At 42.8% G+C, this 22095-nt stretch overlaps 2 protein-coding genes across 3 annotated transcripts; both read right to left on the bottom strand.

The window, feature by feature from the left end:
• Nucleotides 1-491: 491 nt before the first annotated feature.
• LOC131886838 (ephrin-B1-like) lies at nucleotides 492-17942 on the bottom strand. 2 transcript variants are annotated; one of them, XM_059235256.1, is made up of 3 exons: nucleotides 17650-17942; nucleotides 6484-6615; nucleotides 492-1685 (listed from the first exon to the last, which is right to left on the bottom strand). In XM_059235256.1, exon 3 carries the CDS (start codon nucleotides 1623-1625, stop codon nucleotides 612-614), a length of 1014 nt encoding a protein of 337 aa, XP_059091239.1. In that variant the 5' UTR covers nucleotides 1626-1685; nucleotides 6484-6615; nucleotides 17650-17942; the 3' UTR covers nucleotides 492-611. The 2 variants fall into 2 exon arrangements, with proteins under 2 accessions (XP_059091239.1, XP_059091238.1); XM_059235255.1 differs by lacking the exons at nucleotides 6484-6615; nucleotides 17650-17942 and adding an exon at nucleotides 2206-2431.
• Nucleotides 15975-17499, bottom strand: LOC131886837 (ceramide synthase 6-like). Its single transcript, XM_059235253.1, has one exon. The coding sequence runs from the start codon at nucleotides 17280-17282 to the stop codon at nucleotides 16170-16172; it is 1113 nt and encodes a 370-aa protein (XP_059091236.1). The 5' UTR covers nucleotides 17283-17499; the 3' UTR covers nucleotides 15975-16169.
• Nucleotides 17943-22095: the final 4153 nt, after the last annotated feature.

Below are 22095 nucleotides of genomic sequence, written 5' to 3'. Positions count from 1 at the left end.
GGGACCGACCAAGTCAGTCTGTGCCTTCCTTGACTTGCTTGAACATCTCGACCAAAGTCATGCACTAAGCATTCCTAGGGTTAATGGTTCAATCGGTCGTTCTTGGGCTGATTTCTGAGAACGTCCAAGAGGCTGAGCGAAGAAGGATGAGAATGGATCTTTTTTTTTTTTTTGAACCGACGAAACTGACTCAATGGAGACTCTTTCTGGACTGACCATCGACAATTAGAGCAGGACAAGATGTTTTTAGAGCTTGACAGCAGTTTTTGGTTGAACAATGCAAGTATTTACAAGGCTTGGGAACGCATCTTGACATTTTACGGTTGGCTGACCTCTGACCAAATTCTGAGGTATTTTGACATTCTTTTGCATACGTTTATGACACTGGAATAGGTGGTTGTCAAAAGACTAGGAAACCACACACTCAAATAGAACAACCTAGAACACTCTTTCTCAACTAGCTTCCAAAAGAACTGCTATGAATGACCATCAATGTTTTTAGGTTTATATTTTCAATTGGATGTTTTGACAAAATGAATGGAGAAACCATAAAAGAGATATCACAGCTTGCAGACTATCACAGGGCACGAGCGGAAAAAGGCGTTGACGTTTCAATGGCCACAATGCACTTTTCTGAGAGCGATGCCAAACATGGTGGACAGAAGTGTCACGATCCAATATGGCACATGAACTGACAACGCGGAGGAATGCATGGCCTCCGCTTGTCGACGCCGGGAAGTGGTGTCATCCGTGGCATGGTTATCCGGATGATCCACCGCGTAATCCATGCTCTTCTTGGATTGACGGAAGTGTTGACGAGACTCGTCGATCTCTTGAGACGGATAGTAGTAGGAGAAAGAGCGTCTGAAGTCGCTCTCCTGGCTCCAGGGAAACTGTTTGGGCCCCTCTTCAGACCTCAAAGCATTCGAGCTGTGGTCGATGGCATTCGACTCGGGCTCACTGACGGCTGGAGATTCCTGTTGTTGAGAAGGAGCCACTCGGAAGATGACTTTCATATTACTTGAGCTACATCCGCCTCCGACGCGACGATGGAGGTCGTTCTTGGAAGAGGTAGAGATGAAGTAGTAGTCGTGACCAGGATGGAACTCCAGTCCACCCGGAGTGGGCGTGAACGAGCGAAAAGTGATGGTGAAATACATCAGCTCGTGGGGCCGATTGCACAGAGCCACGATCTTGGGCGTGGCTTGCGTGATTCGGCAAGAATCGTACTCCTCTTTGGAGACACTGTAGATGATGTATTGCTCTTGCTGTTCGATCGGCACGCCTGGTTTGTAAACTGGACACACTATGTTCACTTGATCGTACTCCCAAGGGTGGTTGCCACTGTTGATCTCGATCACATTATTCGATGGGGTTCGAAACATGGGATTGGAAGTATTCCAATGAATGGTATGGATTTGCGACGTGGCCGTGCTGAAGGCGCTGCATACAAAACTCAGCAAGAAGAGCATCACAATCCATGTTGTCTTTGGAGATTGGGTCGTCCGAATCCTGGATGAAGGTCTGCGGATCAAATTTACGTGGCTTGTAGATGTATCAGCCATTTCTAGGAGTGGTTTGCTCGTAGGTGATGGAATGCAAACACATTCCATGAAGGCAAACATGGTTTCGCTCTTTTGGATGGTGCTCTATCTCGCTTTTCCACGTTCGTCGTGGTGATGGATCTGGAAAAGAAAACGTAGAGATTAGCTCACAATGTCGAGAGTGGAGAAAATTGTGGACAATGTGACACTCGAGAGATCTCGAGCTCGCTGCTCTTCACTTCAACGGACACAAACATTTGCTTTTAAAAGGGGTTCATGAGTCGTCGTTCGACGTGTTTGCTTGGGATTCATCAAGTAGGAAATCACTGAAGGTGGTGGGTACTGGAAATAGGAGCCTTTCGTTTCCATCATCATGGCTCAAAGAAGGTTCCCAAGATGCAGGATGAACATTTGAGGGCAAAATTGCAGTTTCATCCACCTTGATTGCCAGATAATCAACTTGGCCCCTACTCTGGGAAACTCATCTTGACTTGATCAGTACTAATGACTGGTGCAATTTGTAGGGATTTTGCATCTCACCGTGGTATTTGAAACGAGGTTCATGTGATAAAGTTTAGATTTTCTTTTTGGTATCAAGTACGATGTGTCCTCAATTTTAATAACGCCTATAAATAATAAAAGATGACCAATAGCGCCTTACCTTGGACGGTGTAAACCTTCACATAACGAGTCAATTAGAATGCACCGAGTCTGCAGTCTCAATAGCCTCGTTTCCAAGTCAATATGCTCCACAAACCACGTTCAAACTGCTCTGGGAACTGCCTTTTGTAACTCACATTGGGCAAAACAGCGAGGGGTCTCAACTCTACAAAGACCAAAACACAACTGAGGGAAGGGATCCCACGGACCGCGATCAAGGAGCGACCGACCGAGCGACCCACCGACCCATCGAACAAATGAACGAGTGTGTAAGTTAGTAAGGCAGGAGGAGCGCCAGACTATTTCCACGCGGTGGATTGCTCAGGTATTTTCTGCTTCTTTTTAGCCAATACACCAAAGAACCATGAACCATTCGAGGATGAGAGTGAGTGGTGTGGGGAGAAAGAGATGCATGATGGCGCCCTCCCGCTGAAACCGAAGTTGCCAGTGGGACCAGTCTGGAAGAACGGGACGGAGAAGGAGACGAAGAAGAAGAAGAGAAATGGGCTCCCGCACTCGACTTCCATCCAGTCTATTACATTATTTTCTGTGAAGTGGCCGCCTGCTCAAATGTGCCAATGGCCCCCAACAAACTCAGTAGAGAACCCCGAAAACGACACCCCGTTGAGAGACCCGAAAAGCAAGCCAATACACAGAGAGAGGGAGAGAGATAGAGAGAGAGTGAGTAAGCGAGTGAATGAGACACAGAGAGAGCGAGAGAGAAAAAGAAGTCAATTCTCGGGGGTTGAAGAGAAATACAATGAAATGAAAATGAGATTGAGAAGTGGTCCCTGGAGCAAAACACGGCCCAAGCTAACAGGGACAACAAGCTTGGATGAACAACAAGGCTCAACTGATTGGAGAACAAGAAAATGCACCACCACCCGGTCCATTGTCCATTTTGTCCTGCCGATCGAAACAGACCTAATACCTCGAGGAGCATGATTGGAGTTGCATTGTGGAAGAGTTAATCTCGCCAGGAATTTGAATTTGATTTGGGGCCAAATTGCACCTAATATCCGCGGCTCTGAATGAGATTGAAAATTCCTCTCCATTGGCGACAGTGCCTTTGAGATTCTATGAATTTCTAAATTTCTCTCTCCCTTGCTTTTTTCACCCACAAGAAATCCCTTTGAGGGTGGTCTCCGTACATCCGCCTTGGCCTCTAAATTTCTCTCTCCCTTGCTTTTTTCACCCACAAGAAATCCCTTTGAGGGTGGTCTAGAACCTCAAGATGGCGGTGAACTTGCCAACCAACCCAGAAACAAGATTGAGAGAAGACAGGGAGGAAAACGCCAAATCTTCATATCCTTATCTTTCGAGGGCAAGTTCACACACACACACACACATACATATCCAATGGTTGGAGATAGCTCACCAAGATATGGAAAGGACAAGTCCAACTTGGCCAACGATTTCGGACCAAAATACTTATTGCAGGGTAGCGGAGCGACGATTCCAACAGATATGCAACTTTACCCACTTTCTTTTCTTTCCTAAGAAATATGTCCGAGATAATCTGAATGATCCATCTAGTTTTTGAAATATGACACGTTTTGGTAAGAAGGTTGGCTTATCAAATTAGACATGGGGATGGTTTATGATTAGAGAAAAATCGTTAGCAGGGAATGCCCAAAAAGGTCCTGACAAGAAAGTGAGATAGTGAGTGAGTGAGTATGAGCTTTCGCTTAGTCACTCAAGGTAATCGAACTTGGATGGAGAGTGGCCACTCGGACCATTAATTCTACAATATAAATGATTCCCAAAGCCCATAAAACATCACTCGGTGAGGCTCGCCGTCGCCAAAATGGGGATCAAGCCAATAAATAAGAGGGAGAAAGACCGCATCTCATTGAGCAAACACGGCACAGGCAAAGGAGAAGGAGACAGATCCTACCCCTGCGGAGCGCCTTCTTGCCTCTTCGATTAGTTGTTCGCTGAGCAGATTGGACCTGGCTTTTTTTGACCAAGACGAATTTCTTATGAAAAGAGATTCATTTAGCCGTTGTGTGTGGGGAATCAAGGTCTTGATTGAGCCTCCACCGAGAACAAGCCCATCAATATCGAGAATCTTGCCAACGAACACAATCAATTGGACTGAAGAGAGAAAAACAACCGTCACCGGATTCCTCGCGAGTAATGCCAATTACGAATCAAAAGGCATCCAAACAATGCTACCCTGTCTACCTATGCAGTTAGGTGAACGCCGAAAACGCTCATAAATCTACAAAATCTAGTTCAGTTGATCCAGATCTACCATCATAACTTGACGACAAAAAAAGTCACCAGAGCGGGAGACCCCTTAAAAAAGTTGGGCATATCGAGAATCGTCGTGGAATCTGCTTGTGTCTCGTCGTAATCGAGAGCCATCTACTCCAATTAAAGCCTAAAATGGAACGACAGCCAAGAGCCAGAGGTACATCAGAAGACGATGGCAATCATCGCCATGATCTTGTCCGTCCATCTTAAACTGAAACAAAAGGCTATCATCCAGTTTCTTCGTCTCCTCTTTCCATCTTTCGACTGATGTTGATTCCCCGTTCATTGGGCTTCGCTTTCCAAGATCTGGCTCGGTTCTGAATCAACTAATTGAACCATTCTCGCTTGAATTGACCATAAAATCGAAGCGACATTCCTGGGGTTACGCATTCCGGCCATTCCTCTCGTTCTCTCCCCTCGTTGCTTTGTTGCTCGCCAAAGATTTGTCTCCAAACTTCAGATAGGACTCACCGCAGGTTTTGAACCATCTTCATGGTTGAGAGATGCCAAACTGGTCCTTTCAATCTGGCTCATAGTTTAAAATCTATGGGGAAAGCGACAACCGCTGACTGACTTTAGAATGAAGGGCGGGATGATCGAAATGACATTGCTGGCAGATTGCGGTCGCTTGAAGCGGGATAAGAAGATGCACCAAGTTGCAATGTCGTTTTACATGTTGAAAAGACACCTTGGCATACTCATGGATTTGCATAGAGTTTGCTCCATCCAGGAGATCGGTTCGGATTGAATTCGGGCGCCTCTCATGACGCGCCCTTGGTGTCGCAAATTGTGCCCAAGGGGCATTTTCAGGTGGGTATGAAAACTTAGTTTTCAGTAGTGATGATGCGGAAGCCCTTTCGAGATCAATCAAATACTGTACATAAATATGGAAGAAACATCAAATGCGTAGAGGAAGGAATTTTATAAAACAAGTGGCAAATTTAATGTTGGCTTTAATTCAGGTATCCCTACTATCAGGTATAACTACAGTACATCAGTCTTTAAGTAGCAGTTATGCGAGTGACCGGCTTGTTATGCCCAAAATTGAAGTGCCCTTTCTTAGCATCATCAGTTTTCATCACCTTTCAACTTATCACTACTTTTCGTCAGGCTTTTCCTCGACACTCCTTCCCGTTCAATACAAATTAGGGAACAACAAAGACCATCAAGGAGTTTCTTTCAAATGGAATTTCATTCAGATAAATTGCATGCACCACCAGGAAAACCATCATCCATCCACTCACTCACTTCTTCACTCACTCACTCACTCTCCTACTCGTCTCACCTGCAGATTTACAACACTACATCCTATTACAAACACACTGTACGACCTCCTTCCCATCTCCTACCTTGCACTCAGAATGAAAGAGTGGAGTTTGTGCCTCATAAATTCGATTGCTGAATGAATTGGACATCCCTCACTGGAAAAAACCGCAATCCACTTAACCCACTACATGGCATTTTGTGTTACAATCCAACAAAGGTTCTTCAGTTTGGTGGTCATATCCCCAAACAACTGAAGCTACTGATGATGATGGTTGTAGATTGTTTCTTTTGGGTGAAACGTGTGTTATCTCCGAACAAGAGATATTCAGGATGACTAGTCCGGAATGAAGAATTCGTCACACTTTTTGAAAGGTCCGGCTTAAAAAGAAACCTCGTCAGTGGATGACATTTCTCGCATTCGGCTCCGATGACCTGGTTCAAAAAGAGTTGTGAGTTAGAAAAATGGGAATCTTCTTGCATATCTTGCGGGGATTTAGCTGGAGATCAACAAGACACTGAAAACCTGTAGAGAGTAATGTGCAGAAACGAAGAAACACTGTGGGATGACTGGAAAGAATTCAATAATTATAGAGACCAGAGTATGCCATAAAAAGGAACGAACGAATGTTTCCATTCCGTGATTGTTATAATCGGCTGAAAAAAAACAGGTTCAACCCATTTTATTCAAATTACTTTCTCTCAAGTCTCTCTTATTTCAAAAATAATGATTTATAATTATCTTGACATTGATCACCTGGAGCTTGGACCACTAGTCCGCTGGTGCCCTATGGAATATTGCATGAACCATTGGTTGGATACCCGTCCATTTCACCTCCACATCTCCCTGTTGATTGACGTGGGAAGGCCAAATTTGGACTCAGGTTACCTGAAACAGTAGGATTTCAATCTAGGGCGTACATTGTACCGAGGGCAAATTGCTTGAACTTTGAGGCTCGGCCCATCATCAGCATCCATCCGTGCATGCTCTTGACCCTGAATTAATTTGGCCGGGTGGTACACCAAGGGAGAAATACAGCCACCAAAAGGTCACTGAGAATTCATGTGCAAGATTTGATCCAGCATCTCAAAACAGCACCTGCTGATTTCGTGTCGAAGCGATGCAATGGCAAATGGATGTTCATATTCTTGATACCAACATCACTTTATGCATCCGGACGGATGTCACCCATACTCACATTGGCAGTTTCAATCTTTAACTCACATACGTACTGCATGGATTCATGGACTGACTGACTGACTGACTGACTGACCGTACTTCAAGCGGTTGCATTCAATTTTCATATCCATTGTACGATTCTTAAGGCATGAAATTTGCCATTTTCTGGTTTGTCATATCAAGTAATCTCCTACTTCCTGCTTGAGCTCTCCTCAGTCCTCACGCTTGTCGACTTCGTTTGTTCTTGACTAGATTTGGTCATAAAATGAGAAGCTGGTCCTTGGTTGCAAATGAGCATGAACCATATTTTAATCACGAGATTGTGATTGAATTGTCACATGAAGCTACCTCATGGTTTGATTGATACCCTCTCATCCATCCAAATATGTTGATTTAATGCCCAGAGTTTGCGAACATAAAAGTCCGGCCATAGCAAAGGGAGTAGAACATGTTTCCTGGCATCGTGAATATACACGGGTAGTATATGGACACGCAGAAAAAGCTAGATCGGTTAAAGAGATTTCGTACGATTTGGCGGCCCTGAATCCCTTTGAATCAGTTCAATTTGCACTTTTGGGTGATGTCACATTTTTGAAAGGTGTACTTAAGACAAGCCAAGTAATCTTAGTCTAAGATATTTAATGATTGTTTTAGCTCAGACTTTCAATGCCTCATTTTTCAATCATCTCGTCATCAACATTCCGAAATGTAATACTTTTATCGCAATATAATGAACCAGCAACATAATATCGTAGGCCTCTCGTCGTCAACATTTTTTTCCAAATGTGCTCAGTCATTTGTCAATCCAAATGCCGCATTAATATTGCCTTGAGGTTGAGAATTGGAATTCGCCCCATTACATTTCGCCAATCTAGTGTTCTCTGCCATGATCAGATAAATTGGCAGAACCTTTTGGTCGTCGCCTTCGGGCTAACATCAATCTCAAGAATGTTGCAGGAACTATTTATTAGGGTAATTCTGTGCATGTATATCCCATTAAGGGCATCATCTCATGTGATGCTATGAAGGGAACACCCGCTTCTTTGTGCATACGAACAGGAAGTTTTTTTTTTTTTGAAAAGCCCATGACATCCAACATGGCTCAGCGTAGATGATTATGATGGTTTTTGGACAGTTGGCACAGGTTGTCCAAAGTCCGAAAAAAATCTTTTGATAGGATTCCATGATGTTAAGGAGACAGGTTGGAATCTCCCGTGGTCATTCGTAGTCTGGTAAAAAGGGCCTCAAGGACATCAGCAGCAATCTTTTTTTTTCTTCCCCTGCATGCAACGCGATTCGCATTTCGCAAGCAGATATTAGCACGCGCCATTAGACAAGTTTAATGGAGACAGATCAATTTGCATGATGACAATTCAATTGCTCTTGACAGTGTCCAATTTTGTGGTCCTTTTGGAATATCATTCCGGGATCTTGGAGGCGAATGAAGCTCGAGAACGCGGGTATCAGCGCACGCAGCCTTTGTCTTGAACGATCGTTCACGCTCAATGACACCGAGGATTGCAAGTGGTCCCATAAAAACGGCATGACAGAGCAAATCTTAAGATTCGTCTTGGCATACTGGCGATTTAATCTGCATTGCCAATTTTGTTTTCGTCCCAGGACCCGCGGCATCCATCCTCATTAAGTGTTATGTGGACAACATTTGAGGCACATTCATCGATCGAGGTCCCTTTTTTATTTGGAATGGTTGGTTGGTATCCTGGTGGTTGGATAGCTAGAACGCTCTCACGCTCCACATTGAAGAGCATCTATTGAACAGGCCGGGGACCCTAAACTTTCACTATAAGCTTGGGCATTCAGAAAAATGACAAGTGCGATTAATTCTGACCCAGAATTCATCATTGTCCGCTTACTATGATTATTATGAGGCATTTATCCTCCCATTCCTAACGGACTCACTCACTGCCAGAGTCTTTTCAAGACTTACACATTAATCTCGGAAAAAGCACTCTTAATTACCTTTATGGTCAGAAAAACAAAAATCCCTCAATCTTCCTCACACGTACCCTCCTACCCTCAAAAACTTAGCTAGTACATAGTATGAATAGTCCTTTGGCCATGCACATATTGGTGGTGGTATGAAAATGAACATCACCAAATTGCCTTCTCAGGCTCAAATTGTTACCCTGGATGTGCTTTGGCCAACCAACATTGTGCACTTTCCATGAAACCCGAGAGATTCTCCACCCTTTCTGGCCAGACCTTACCCAACCGAGCATGAGCGTGGTCACAAAAGTGTATCCCATGGCACTTTCATTCTTGCACAGGGTCTCAAATAGCCCATTAGTGTATTATTTCTACCCTCATTAAAACCAAAGGGCTCAAGAATGTGGTCACACTGTCCGAATCTGGAACAGTGATCAAAAGTCGGAAACATAAATCTTGGGGTTCAAAATAAGTTTCTTGGGATGGATTTTCGTTTCAGCTAGGTTGATTTGCAAGATGCGAATGGTGATATTTCGCCAATTGAACCTTTACATGTAACTGCCGCAATTCCGAGTGGATTTTGTTCAGTGATTCAGTCATGTTTGAGCACCATGCACTTTACAGCAAGTGCATATTTAGTCAAGTAAAGAAAATCTAACCTCCATAAGAAACACATTTCAGGTTTTTGACACATTTCACTGGATATGTGGGTCGAGGCAATCCTTCCGCCATGGTTAGCTACCTAGGTACGAATAGTCTGATTTCTCCTCGGTCAACTTTGGGGGATGGGATTGGACCAAGTTCCCGTCATGTGAGAGATATCACACATTAGCGCTAAAGCCTATCGAGACTCCCAGGAAGACTACAACCATGGTTCTATTTTTAAGACAAATGCAATTTGAAGCTTAGCTAGCTCTAGCAAGTCCAATCTCGAATCCAATCGAAGATGGTTTCACCCATTTCATAAGCCCAAGAGCGGATTAGAAGGTCGAGGAGTTGGGGAGTTAAATTCGTCAATTCTGACGGGATCACAAAAGATCGATCTCCAGAAGGAGTGAGACGTGAGAACAAGGTGACGAATGCACAATCATGGACAAGTCTAATCGTTGACTGTGGTCAATTGTTTAGTCGCACTCTCCACGAACTAGTTGGTGGTGCAGTGACCTCTCACGTTGCATCCAAAATAGAATCAACTGCACTTTTGTTCTCGAGGATTAACGTCTTGAATGTCCAAATCTCGATCAAAAGGGCAAAAAGCTGCCCGAGAGGTCGTCATCCGGTGTTGGGATAGTCCAGTTGCCAGATATTTCGAAGCCATCCAATGTCATTCCTGGATTTCTGATTAAATTCATCGAGCAAATTGGGTGCATATTTGAACCAATGTATCAAGTGCAAGCCAGGGTTTTCTCTCTGGAACCGATCATGGTCTGAGTAGGAGGAGGGGCTGGACTGCTTTAAGAATTGGGCCCACCAGTGAAAGTTTATTGGCATTCGTCTAACATTTTTCTTCATGTCAGGAATTGGGTCCTTTTCACGCCCATTTCTCCCTTCAAAGCCCCTCAATGCACTTTAAATGTGGCTTTACTCTCATCGAGGGAAAAAAAGAAGACTAATGTAACAAGAAGGTCCCGCCCTCTCGCCAGTGAATCGCCAATATCCCCCATCTTAGCTGATATTCCCTAAGGAAGCGACCTATTTCAAGTGTGCAGACCTATGATTGGGTGTTTATGGGTCATCATCCCGAATGGCAACTCATATGTGCGTATGTACCTACTCTATGGTGGCCCAATTGAGACTGGAGCCTCTTGCTGTTGTCTCGGTTCGTTTAAGATTCGTGAAGAACGAAAGAGTCTCGAACGAGAGAGATGCATAAGAATCGGGGGCAAAACGCAGCAGGCGGTTGATGAGAGACAAAGGGGATTTAGCACCATCAAAAAGGTAAAGTAAAAATATCTTCCTCGTCTCCTTGGCAAGAAGGTTCACGTCAGAGGTTGTAGCTTTCATACTGTTTATTAGCATCATCAGGACGTCTTTTATATAGGATTCGATGGGGGAGACATTGAGTGCTTCTATTTTCAACTTGCACAGGTGTTGAATTGAATAAGTTTATCCACTTCCTAAATATTGAGCACATTTCATACTACAAAGCTAAGACGAAGCTCGGCACGAGGCTACAGTTTTTTTGACTACCTTCTTGACTTTTGTAATAGATCCTCTTGAACAAATACTTACCCGTTTCAAAGACTTCACTCTGTTACGCTTCAAACGTGTGACGGGTTAAAAAGATGATTGCTTGAAAATCTTTTATGAACCATAACTACAAATTGTTTCAATAAGAAAAATTCATAGCAAAGGAATGATCAAGGCTCTAAGAGTTCGAGGTTTATCAATAAATCGCCAAGTGTTTATATCTATAATGCCCCTACATACAACTGGTAACTTCATGTCCTTGATTAAAATTTAAGGAGTGTCAGCAGCCCTTCTTTTATCAACCATGTACCATTTTTGATTCCGAACCTCCCTCCGTCTGATCTGATATACGGTAATCATGTGTGGCGTTCTAACGTTCCACATAGAAAACAAAGGCAGGCATGACAAATTTCGAGCTAAAAGCTTTTGAGTGTGAAATCACGGAGTGTGCGTAGTGTGTGCACTCTTAGTAACACAGGTCACTTGACTTCAATTGGGTTTGCAACCCTGTATTTACGACATTCACGCACTCACAAACCATGCATGTACCACTGACTGAAGCTGGCGAGTGCATGAGAGCTAGAGATAGTGAGATGCAAATTCAACCATGAGATACGAGTGACTTCTCTCGTTGGTTGGATGGTTGCACTGCGATAGTGTGCGAACCATAAAAAGTGCCTCCAGAGGAGTTTGTCAGCTCTTTGGGTGGGGCGGTTTGTGACTTTTTTGAGTTCGGATAGTGCACCCCATAAACCCATGCATCTTGGTCGAAAGATCTGTTTGCGTGTTTCACTCAACGTACACTAGACCGTTTTGCCTATTTTGCGCCTGTTTTAGTGCCAAGAAAATAACCGAGCCCGGAACAACTTCATCGAGCTAATATGAATAACTCCATATAAAGACGTCAACCTTCATGATGCTGAGGTAAAATGAGACATATTCAAAATTGGAAGTACAAAGCTCCCAAAAGCTTATATGTGTGTCGACGGAGAATATCATTAAGCCAATTGCATGTGGCTTCACATTCCGCTTTGGGGAGAAAGAGGGCATTTTCTTTGTAATTATGCGTACATTATCTGAACATCAAGCCTAATCATGGAGGGAGCCTTTGTTCCATATCCATATTCATAAACACGATGGGGATGATCCAGCGAGAAATTCTTCGTTTCTCATCCACTTTAATTACAATCTGACGACTAATGAACTGAATCGTCGGATTGAGCAAGGATGACCAATCAAGAAAAAACAACCCTTGAATTTTGTTTATGGCCACAAGTGTGCAAGGATGACAAGTCAGATTGAATAGAACCAAGAAAAAATACTGCGCCTTTATGATTGGTTAGAAACGTAAATCAAACATTAGTACCTCGGGCGATCAGCAGTGGGTCCTTTTCATGAATTGTGCTCTCAACGATTCTGCCTTTGTCTCTCCAGAATCTGGTTTATGTATGCATACATAACCGCACGCACGTGTAGCTCGATTTGGACTCGGTTCCAATGAACTCGTTAACGGATCATGGGACAGAGGAGAAATTGGCAGAGTACTGCAGGAAGTACAAATTCAAACGAAGGGACCCCTCCCAAAATGGAAATATGCTCGTAAACATCACCTGGCACCAGAAACATGATGAGAAAGATGCCTATCGATGATGATCGGAAAAGCTTAAGTTTTGGAGCCCCAGGGATGATTTGGAACTTTCTAGATCAATATTACTGATACAATTGGCAACTCCTTCCCTTTGATGCTTGTAAAGGCACATATTCACGCTTGCAAGCACAAGAGAAGAACGAACCGGGGAGGAGGGGGGGGGGATATTTCTTTAATGAGACGAAGTCATACATGTGCGTAGACTTTAAAAACAGGAACCAGTCGCCCTCATTTGTAACTCCGGTATGTCCAATGTGACGGAGTAAGCACGTGCATTCCAAAGTCCACAAAAAGTCACCCTCGTTCGCTAGCTTGATGCTTGATTGGCACCCTCATGCAGATCAGTTGGATGCTGATGCTGATACTGATGCTGGTTGGTTGGTTGGGTTAGCAGATCGGCCATAAAAGAGAACTCTGAATGTTGAATAGTGCACAGCACCTTGAGCACCTTCACCCGAGCGATCCTGTGGCCCTCGAGAAAGTGAAATGGGCCCTTGGGGCGACAATCAATTTTTCTTCTGACTCGTGATATGAGCGGTGTGTGTGGAAGTTGTAAGTACTCCCGATACCAACAACAACACCGATGCCGTGGCCGCCACTCACTGGATTACACCTGTATGGGCCTCATAACATGGGTTCTATTCATCAAATGAGAAACTGATTGGTTAGCTGTAATGCCACTCCACTTGAATAAGCTCGATCGAAATACACCCTCCTCACACTTGGGAGAATCTGATACACGTTCTCATGAGAGAAACGGCCATCAATACTCACATGGGTGGATGCACGTAGGGGATTGGTTGCTCAGAGAACTTGCTTGATTGGAAGAGATGTCTCTGCTCAGGCAATGACTCGTTTCTTCCAAGATGATTCCGAGTGACTTTGCCTCGATCTTCCCGTGTAATGAAGGCCCACACAAAAACGTGTCTTGGACTGTGAGATCGTCTTATTACGAAACCCGAAGAAATGGCAATAAAGATCTCAAACAGTGTCTCGGATGGTTGAGTGGCCGACGAATAGCTCAGATTAGGCATATGGTTCGCTTTGCCTTAGGATGCGTGTGCGGTTGGTTGTTCCTTTGTTTTCATCTTTAATTTGCGAAATGAGTGGTGAGGATTTCCATAAGAGGCCGGCGAGGTTGTCATAAATTTATGATACTATCACGGATCTCCCCTTAACGAAGCAGAAAGAAGAAAGCTCGACCCCTGATCAGACTAGGCCATCAACAACTTCAATTTTGGATACAGGGAAGACCAAGTTGGATTTGAAATATGGACAAGAACCTTGAAGTCGACAATGATTTCAGAGACGCATTAGTATGCATATAGATTGCTTCATTGACGTATTTCTTATGACCAGGTTGACACGTATGCCCCCAACGAGTATGTCTGGTGTGTAATCATGATTTATGTACAATCCAGTACATGTCTAGACTCAAGACAGCTTATCCATTATTCAACTCAAAACTATTTTCTGGTATGAATGGAAAGAGAATCGAAAAGCGATTGTCAAGAATGATTCCCAAATTCAGAGACTTTGAATAAAACCCAATTGATTGCTGGTACTCCAACACCTCAAGATCCCACCCTTTGGATATTAAGAAACGCTTCAAGAGCGAGATTAAACACTCTTTAAAAGGCTTTGTTCAATATGAACCCACTCAAACCAAGAACCCTCGCCCAGACAATGCATGAAGCACAGTCTAAGTCGGAGCCCAATTTTGAGGCAATTTGTATCTATCAACGGGAAAGGTGCTTTGCTTTAACATTCTTCCAAAGGCGATACTGCCAATAGAAGTCGGTGCCATTCCTTTCCGAAGCAGTCGATGCTTGAGATGACGATGATCGTGTCGGCATAAATTAAACGAGATGTCGAGGTAGGCAGGTCGAAAACAGAAATGGTCCGATGGCGTTGTGGTTTCGGGCCTTGGCAAGTTTGCCGATTATTGTTGTTGCTGCCTCATAGCTATCTGTCGAGTGAACCCTGTACACAACGAATGCGTCGCGCTTGTGTACTGTATTTCCGTATGAGCTCGTTAAATGGATGGTGTATAATTGGGAACTAGGTGATTGACCCCAATTGACCCAAAGACAATTGAATTTCAGTGTAAATTAGAAAAGCTCTCGCTCTCATGAGAGTGGACGACATGAGGAAAATGATCCATAACGTTCACCTATTGGCCAAGTGTAGTGGCAGTAAGTAATAGCATGAGCTCGATAGCAATGAGCTTTGAGAGACCATACTCGAGCTAAGTAGACTGCTCAAGGGTTTAAGTATTGCTAAAATTCGACATGAGCGTAATAATTTTGGCTACATTTAAACTTCACCTTTGAAATCCATGTTGCACATTGAGACGGGTTTCGGGCTTTGATACGAGGAGTAAATAGGGACGGAATGGGCCAACAACGTCTTAAATTTTCAAGAGATGCATATGCTAATTGCTAGGAATGGCGCAATTTGGCCCAACGTTGACTCATAATGAGCGATTGTAACGGCGGTACTAAGGAGTAAGTACGGGCAAGTCATGGCCCCCATGATATGTGATTGCCTTTTGTTTGAACGAGCAATCTTTTCCATCTTCAGTTTGCCTCTGGATGAAGACGTAACCAAGATTAGAGGGATAGCATAAAACTAGTTTGGCGAAAGTTTTCTTAAAAATAGTCAAGATCCGTTTAAACTACATAACTCTTAATCAAGGGGATGAAACAATCAGTGGGCTTGATTACAGCCTGGTTCACTTGAACCGAGAGCAGTGTTTTGGGTTGTAAGCGTAGCTCACGCTTACTTTTGCTAGATACCCCAGAAACAAGAGAGAACTGTAAGAGTAAGAGTTGTGACTCGAAATTATATTTTTTGACTATGACGGTCAAGGTGGCAGGTGTTGACAATTAGTTGAGCGCTAGTTCTGTTCTAGTCAAAATTGGGTACATTTTAGGGACCTCAAAATTGGACTTTACGGACAAGGGCGATTCTAAACTCCGTCGGTAAGACGGGTGCAGATTTCAGTGTCCTTTCAGAGTTCGACTTCCTAGGGAGGATACATTGTTTGGGCTGGAATAAGACCTAATAAGACAATTGCTTAGTATCTTGCATTTTTTCAAGATGCCAAATTTAACTTAAAAGAGGCTACTTGAGCAAGGGAAGCTTCGAGTCTCCATTTTAGTGGACCAGGCTGTACTTGAAGCGAAAATTTTGCATTTTCTTTACATACTTTTCTACAAAAGACTAACTTTTTGACAGATTCGAGGCTGGTGACCGATACAGAAGAAATAACTCGATCGACTAAAATGGGTAAAAGATATATTTCTGTAGAACTCTTGACTGCATTCACTAGGCTGGTTGTTTTTTGATATATTATGAGGTATAAAACATTTGCAAAAATGTTTGATCTGTCTTTTCATTTCCCGGTAGAAGGGGGTACACTCCGGTGTTGAGGTTAGAGCATGCATCATTGGCAATTGAGGTTGACGTGACTTTTTCAATCACTACTGTTAGACTCACTTCGCAGATCTTTTTCAATCTTCCCGTCTGGGGCCAATGCAGCCAGGTAGGCCACTTTGAAGATGAAATAGGCCCAGAAAAGATTGAGTATCAGGAGGATCGACAAGAGAGCACTGAATACTTGGTATGCGCCAAAGTACTGGATAAATTGACCAGCCTCCACAGTGATACTGTACAAGATCCAAGTTGGAAAGTATCCCAGCCTGGTCACCATCCACGAAATGGCAAAGCCATAGAACAGAGCATCGGAAATACTCTGCTTTCCAAGATAACGGAACATCTTGGCCGATTCCAGAAATACGTCAGCGCAATCATGGACCCACAGGACAAGAGTACCCACACGAAAGAGGTTACACGCCCAAGACAAACTGAGTAATAGAATGGCCGCGATATGATGGGCGAACATCTCCCAAAAGTCAGATCTTTGGACGTCGAAGAATTGTGATATCAGTAGACTCCAATAGAAGGAGAGTTCAATCATATAGTACAGCCATATGCCGGTGCTCACGTCATGGAATGGATATTTGTACCAACAATACTTTATGTCCCAAAACCATGGCTTGTCCCATAGTATCACCCAACTATAGGCATACATGAGCGTGTAATAGAGCGCTTTCCATCCAGATTCACAGAACTTATCTAACTTGGACGACTTGCCCACCAAAGATCTTTGGCGGATCCAACGTTCCACTTGTCGCTCAGTCATGTCGGATTCTTTCGACAGAGCTCGAATTCTGGAGTGATCCAAACGCTTGGTATTCTTAAATGCTGCCTCCAAGATTGGATTTTCCGGAGGCACTACTCTGCGCTGATCCTTCAGCCCAAGACAAACACCCAAGTAACGAAACACCTTATTTTGAACAAAAATCCGAATGAAATATACCGCAAAGGCGGCCATCATCGGAATCCTCAAATCCGAGGACCGGGCGAACTGCATGCCTTCTTCCGAGGCTTCCAATGTGGCCCAAGTGATATTGGGAGGCAACCAAAATTGGTCATCGGATGCCCAGTCGACCACCCATCGGAATAGGCCAAACTGTGCTGGGTCCAGCCATTGCGATGGTTTCTGGCCATCATGAAGAACTGTCATTGTCACTTAGAACGCAATTGGGGGTTAACAAGAACAATTATCAAAGATTCGACACTAAAACTGGGGCAACTGAACACATGTTCCAATCTAGTTTGGATTCCGAGGTTTCACTAAGCAGTAAACAAGTTTGCAAAGAGACTTTGGTTCCATACGTCACGACAACGTGCTTTTGTCGCCATCGACAGTGTCGCTAAAATATCGTCGCCCAAAAAAAACCGGCTCTCAAAAACGCACCACTCATAATCTTCCGACTTATTTTCAGAAAGAGAGGTAGATTACAATTCAGCTAGATTTGCTATGTGAGAGTAGAGCATCGATCTCGGAAGAGTCTTTTGTCAGAGGATATCACTTTTCTCAACTGGCGTACCTTTTAATTCATGAAGTAAAACTTCGAAACCCTACAGAGAAGCATGACTCAAGGCAGCTGATGTTGATACCGAGATAGTCAGTCAGTCGTCTCGGTTTCCTCTCGGTTGCTTGCTCCTCGGTGTTTCATCGCTTTCTAGTCTCCTGTTCTGAGCCCTGAAAGGCTCGACGACTCGTTTTCAGCTCTAGACTCGTCCTCGGTCATCGCCCTCTGCTGAGTAGTTTTAAGTTGTTTCCTTGGGAAAATTGGAGCGCGGACACAGGCAGTCCGGGTGAAATGAGGAATACAGGGTCAAGATTGGGTTAGTGCTTATAGTTGTCATAGTGACTTTTAGGGACGAACTTAACGTGAAATATCGATGCTCTCCTCCTTATGCGTTCAATTTAGCCGGTTGGAAAAGCATTGGAAATTGATAGTATTGGTCGGTCTGAGAGATCTTTATGGCTTTGAAATGTTGTGAGACAAATTATTCATCTTGTTAGGACTCCTTTCAGAAACATAATGATATCGGTTTACTAAATCAATGCCCCGCCAAAAAACGTCGGGTCAATCAATTTTATCAGCCATGGCCATTCTAGATCCGATGCCCAAGAACCGTTTTTTGCGGGTAGACTAGCCTCGCGTTGATCGGGTTTCTGTATTCTCATTGCGAGAATTGTTACTGGTTAGTGCTAAATATTACTTTCAGGCCTGCATTGAAAAAGTGTGAATAGAAGCTAGTAAAAGTATGAATGTTTCTTTTGACTATGGGTGTTGAAGCTTGTTTGAACACATCTCAGCTGGAAATACGTCCAAGAAACGTTTTAAACAACTTGAAGACCCCCAATTGGTTTCAGTAATTAGTTTTGAAAGTTGGAACATTAAATAACGTGGCTGTTGAATCTTGGATTTTCACCCCATTGCTGAGATCGATTGCACCATAAAATTGTGCTTGGCCAATCCTGAATGCGTTTATATTGATAAATAATTGTGAAGATGCCCCAGTGAAACAATCAATTGAGACCAAACCCACTCTTTATACATCATTCGTCTTATGATTCCCACCAACCTCTTATTAGGAAAGGGGTTGCCCACATATTAGTTTAAACACACTTTTTATGAAAAACAGTTTTTGTTCCATCTCGGCGCGACCAAGTTAAATTGCCGCCACAAGAACATTACTCTTTCGCCTCGTTTTTTTCCGCAGGAAGTCTAAATATGTTCATGAAATGAGGTGATTTGTAACATTTCTCCCGTCAGTACTGTATAGTAGCACTGGATAGTTGCTTTGATGATTCTCGTCATGGTCTTTGTAAAAATCACAATCATTATTATCATTTTTCTAATCAGCTCTCGCTTTTCAGGCTGTATTGCCTTCTAGAGCAGGTGATTTCTAATGACCTCTAATTACGGGTGTAGTTGAGTTGGGTGGCCGCGGTTGCTCAAAAGACTAATTGAATAAACCTTTAGTAATTCCTCCTATCTTTGTCTCTGATAGACAAACCCCATGTTGAAGGAAAAAGGGAATCAATCGCTAAATGGTTAAATGCTCATCTTTTCTATTGAGCAGACACCTTGCTCTGTTAGAGTACAAATATTTCGGATTAATGTGATTTGTGTTTGTTTTTTTCCACTTCTAAAACTAAAAACTCGGGCCCATTACGAAATTACAAGACGAGAGAATTTGTTCTGGCTTCAATGCCTTCTTAGCGACTCGTGATCGATTCGTTGATGATCTGAAAGAAGATTTAAGTATTAAGCACCCTAAATGGACGACTCTTGTTTGACACTCGATTTGAAAAACAAAAATATCTAGAAATATCTTGAGAACGGTATCCGGATTTCAACTTTCTTAGTAGCAAAATGTACGACCCTGCTTGACACTTACCATCAATTGCAAACACTTAAAAAGAGGTCGATAATGAATCTGTCAAAGACTTGCATTTCCCTGGCCTAAGTTGAGGCCTATGGTCTCTTCCTTAGGATGGCCATCAAATTTACATATATGTATATACCCTACCATCATGCTGTGCGTATCTCTTGACGAACCTGCCCTTCTTGAATTCAGAAGAATTTGCTTTTTTCTTTTACAAGGACCGGTTTTCAGCGATATAAAGTTCCCTCTACTACACGCAGAGGAAACCAAACGCTACCATTAAAAATCTTATTTCATGGTGTTGTTTTCACGAGTGGCCGGAATCCAAGTTTCCAGCCACTCGTGAAGAAAATAGACATTCTCTAACGGCAATTTGGCTTCAAGTGTTTTCAAGGGAAGTCCATACCTTGAAAACTGGTTCTTGTAAAAGAAAACTGTGTATTCAATAGCGGCAGCGTTCTTTGCATGCAGTCTAATCAATCAAGTTTGGATGGCAAAAAGTTGATCGGTCAACAACACTTTGTCGACTCTCTTCAAGTCTCACTTTTATAAACACCACGCAAAGAATGCCTCCGCAATTGAATAAATAGCCATTCTATAATACCCCAAGAAATGCAATTTCATTCGTCAGTGCAAAATTTCAATTTTGTCCTCAAGGTTTATTAGACTTCATTAAAAACACTCCACAGAAGTTTGTATTTGAGCTTGAACAAACGAGAAGAGAAGTAGCAGCTTAGCTATTTGACCAAGTAAATTTTCTTTACCACAAAACATATTCCCCCTGTCAAGCTGCCAGCAATTGTTATCAAAATACAAAGGATCCTCTAGGATTTTCAATTTACTGATAAAATTATGGAATCAGGAATCATCCAATTACTACAAATATACTTTCTTCTAGTGCTGGGGCGAGTCCGGGACAAGTCCGACTTGTACGGGTTTTGATATTTCAACTTTTTGCCGGACTCACTGAGACTGGCAGCATACTCGAGTCTGGTAGAGGACCAGGGTACTCAGATGTTAGAAAAATAAATGTGCCAATTAAGATTTCAAATTATGACCAAAAGGTGACAACGTTTCATTTATTGAAAATGTAACCATTAACGAGTTAGAAGCTGTTTCACATACCATTTTGGGCTAATCTGCCGAGTCTGGAGACATTGTGACTAGTTTTTTGTCCAGCTTGAAGGGAAGCATAGCATTCGAACTTCAAGTTTTATAAGGAGTGAAGAGTATTCTAAATAAAGACACATTTTGAGCTTCATTGATAAAATCTATACTGCAACTTCTACCTTAGCAAATAAAGTAAGATGCATACAAGTATGCATCAAGTGATAAAAGTTATATCTTATTTGGATAATCCAATAGCTATGTTTGCTCACCCAAGCAGAGCATTTCACATTAACAGTCGTTGTATAATTCGAACTTTTTGATTCTAAAACTGGTGCATACAACTCTTTTAACTCTTTACTTTTAGGTTTTTATATTTTTATCAAATTTCTTTTTTTCATTACTTTGAATTTCTCCCTAAAAGTATAATATTGCAAATAATTACCTGAACTAAACCACAGTAAGAAGTGCCAACTATCACCAGATTTTGAAAATGGGATCCCAAATGACCACCATTAAGCCCTTGTTTTATTCAAAAAGTAGCATTTCTCTAGCATTGATTTGGCACTAGCTTGCATCACTGGCCGAAAGAAATCTGTCCATCCTGATGACCTCTGACGGGTATGAGGCGACAATACCACTGATGGGGAGAGAGGAGGGCGAAGAGAATCTGATGGCAGAAGAGTGGTGTCCAGGGAGTTTGGCCTTTTCAAGTTTACTTAGAAGATTTGTTCAAAGCTGGGGTGTAGCTTTTTCCACTTGTTTATGTGCATGAATTCATTGAGGCATAAGGTATCCAGAGTCGATTGTTCAGCCACATCTTGAATATGCCTTGCCCATTTGGGTTCCAATGAGTTCAGCAGTTTTGCAAAAGGTCAAACAAGTCCTAAGATGCTTCACTAGGAACATCATAGGAATGAGAGAACTCTCCTAGTGGGAGAGACTAGAAAAGTTCGGACTGTACAGTGTTCAGAGAAGGTGGGAAAGGTATCTGATGCTGTACGTCTTCAAAAGCATCGATGAGCTTTGCCGCAACCCAGGGTTTAGGGTAATTTCTAGCGACCGTGGAGGCTTAATGTGCGTTTTGAGAGCACCTTCAAGCCCTCGAGTATCGAGGCTAGTTCGAACAATGAAGTCTACTAATCTTCTTTTTTGGGCTCCTTCATTGTTTATTTTACTTCACTTCAATATTCGGAGAGAATATTTAGGCCTTGTTAATCCAGTAGCATCTTTCAAGTCAGACTTGGACAAATATTTAAGGAATTGCTCGGTCTGCCGACTCAAATTCGTTGGGAGACCAAATATCATATAAAGATTGAAAGGTAATAAAAAAACGAATAATAATTGTCAAAACCGTGTTTGAAGCTAAAAACTAACATCACTGGCATTGGTAGCCACAAAAGAATCACCAGCCTTGCCTAAACGTCCGAATGCAAAGATCTATGCCATTGCCTTCCAACTTAACTTTCTGTGGGCTTCAGAGC

The sequence above is a fragment of the Tigriopus californicus genome, chromosome 9 (assembly GCF_007210705.1).
Source record: "Tigriopus californicus strain San Diego chromosome 9, Tcal_SD_v2.1, whole genome shotgun sequence".
In the NCBI taxonomy this organism is placed as follows: domain Eukaryota; kingdom Metazoa; phylum Arthropoda; class Copepoda; order Harpacticoida; family Harpacticidae; genus Tigriopus; species Tigriopus californicus.
This window is presented reverse-complemented; position numbering and strand designations above follow the sequence as displayed.

Bases quoted from the DNA above. Each gene is read 5' to 3' on its own strand.
- LOC131886838 (XM_059235256.1), bottom strand. From the start codon at position 1,625: ATGTTTGCCTTCATGGAATGTGTTTGCATTCCATCACCTACGAGCAAA.
- LOC131886837 (XM_059235253.1), bottom strand. From the start codon at position 17,282: ATGACAGTTCTTCATGATGGCCAGAAACCATCGCAATGGCTGGACCCA.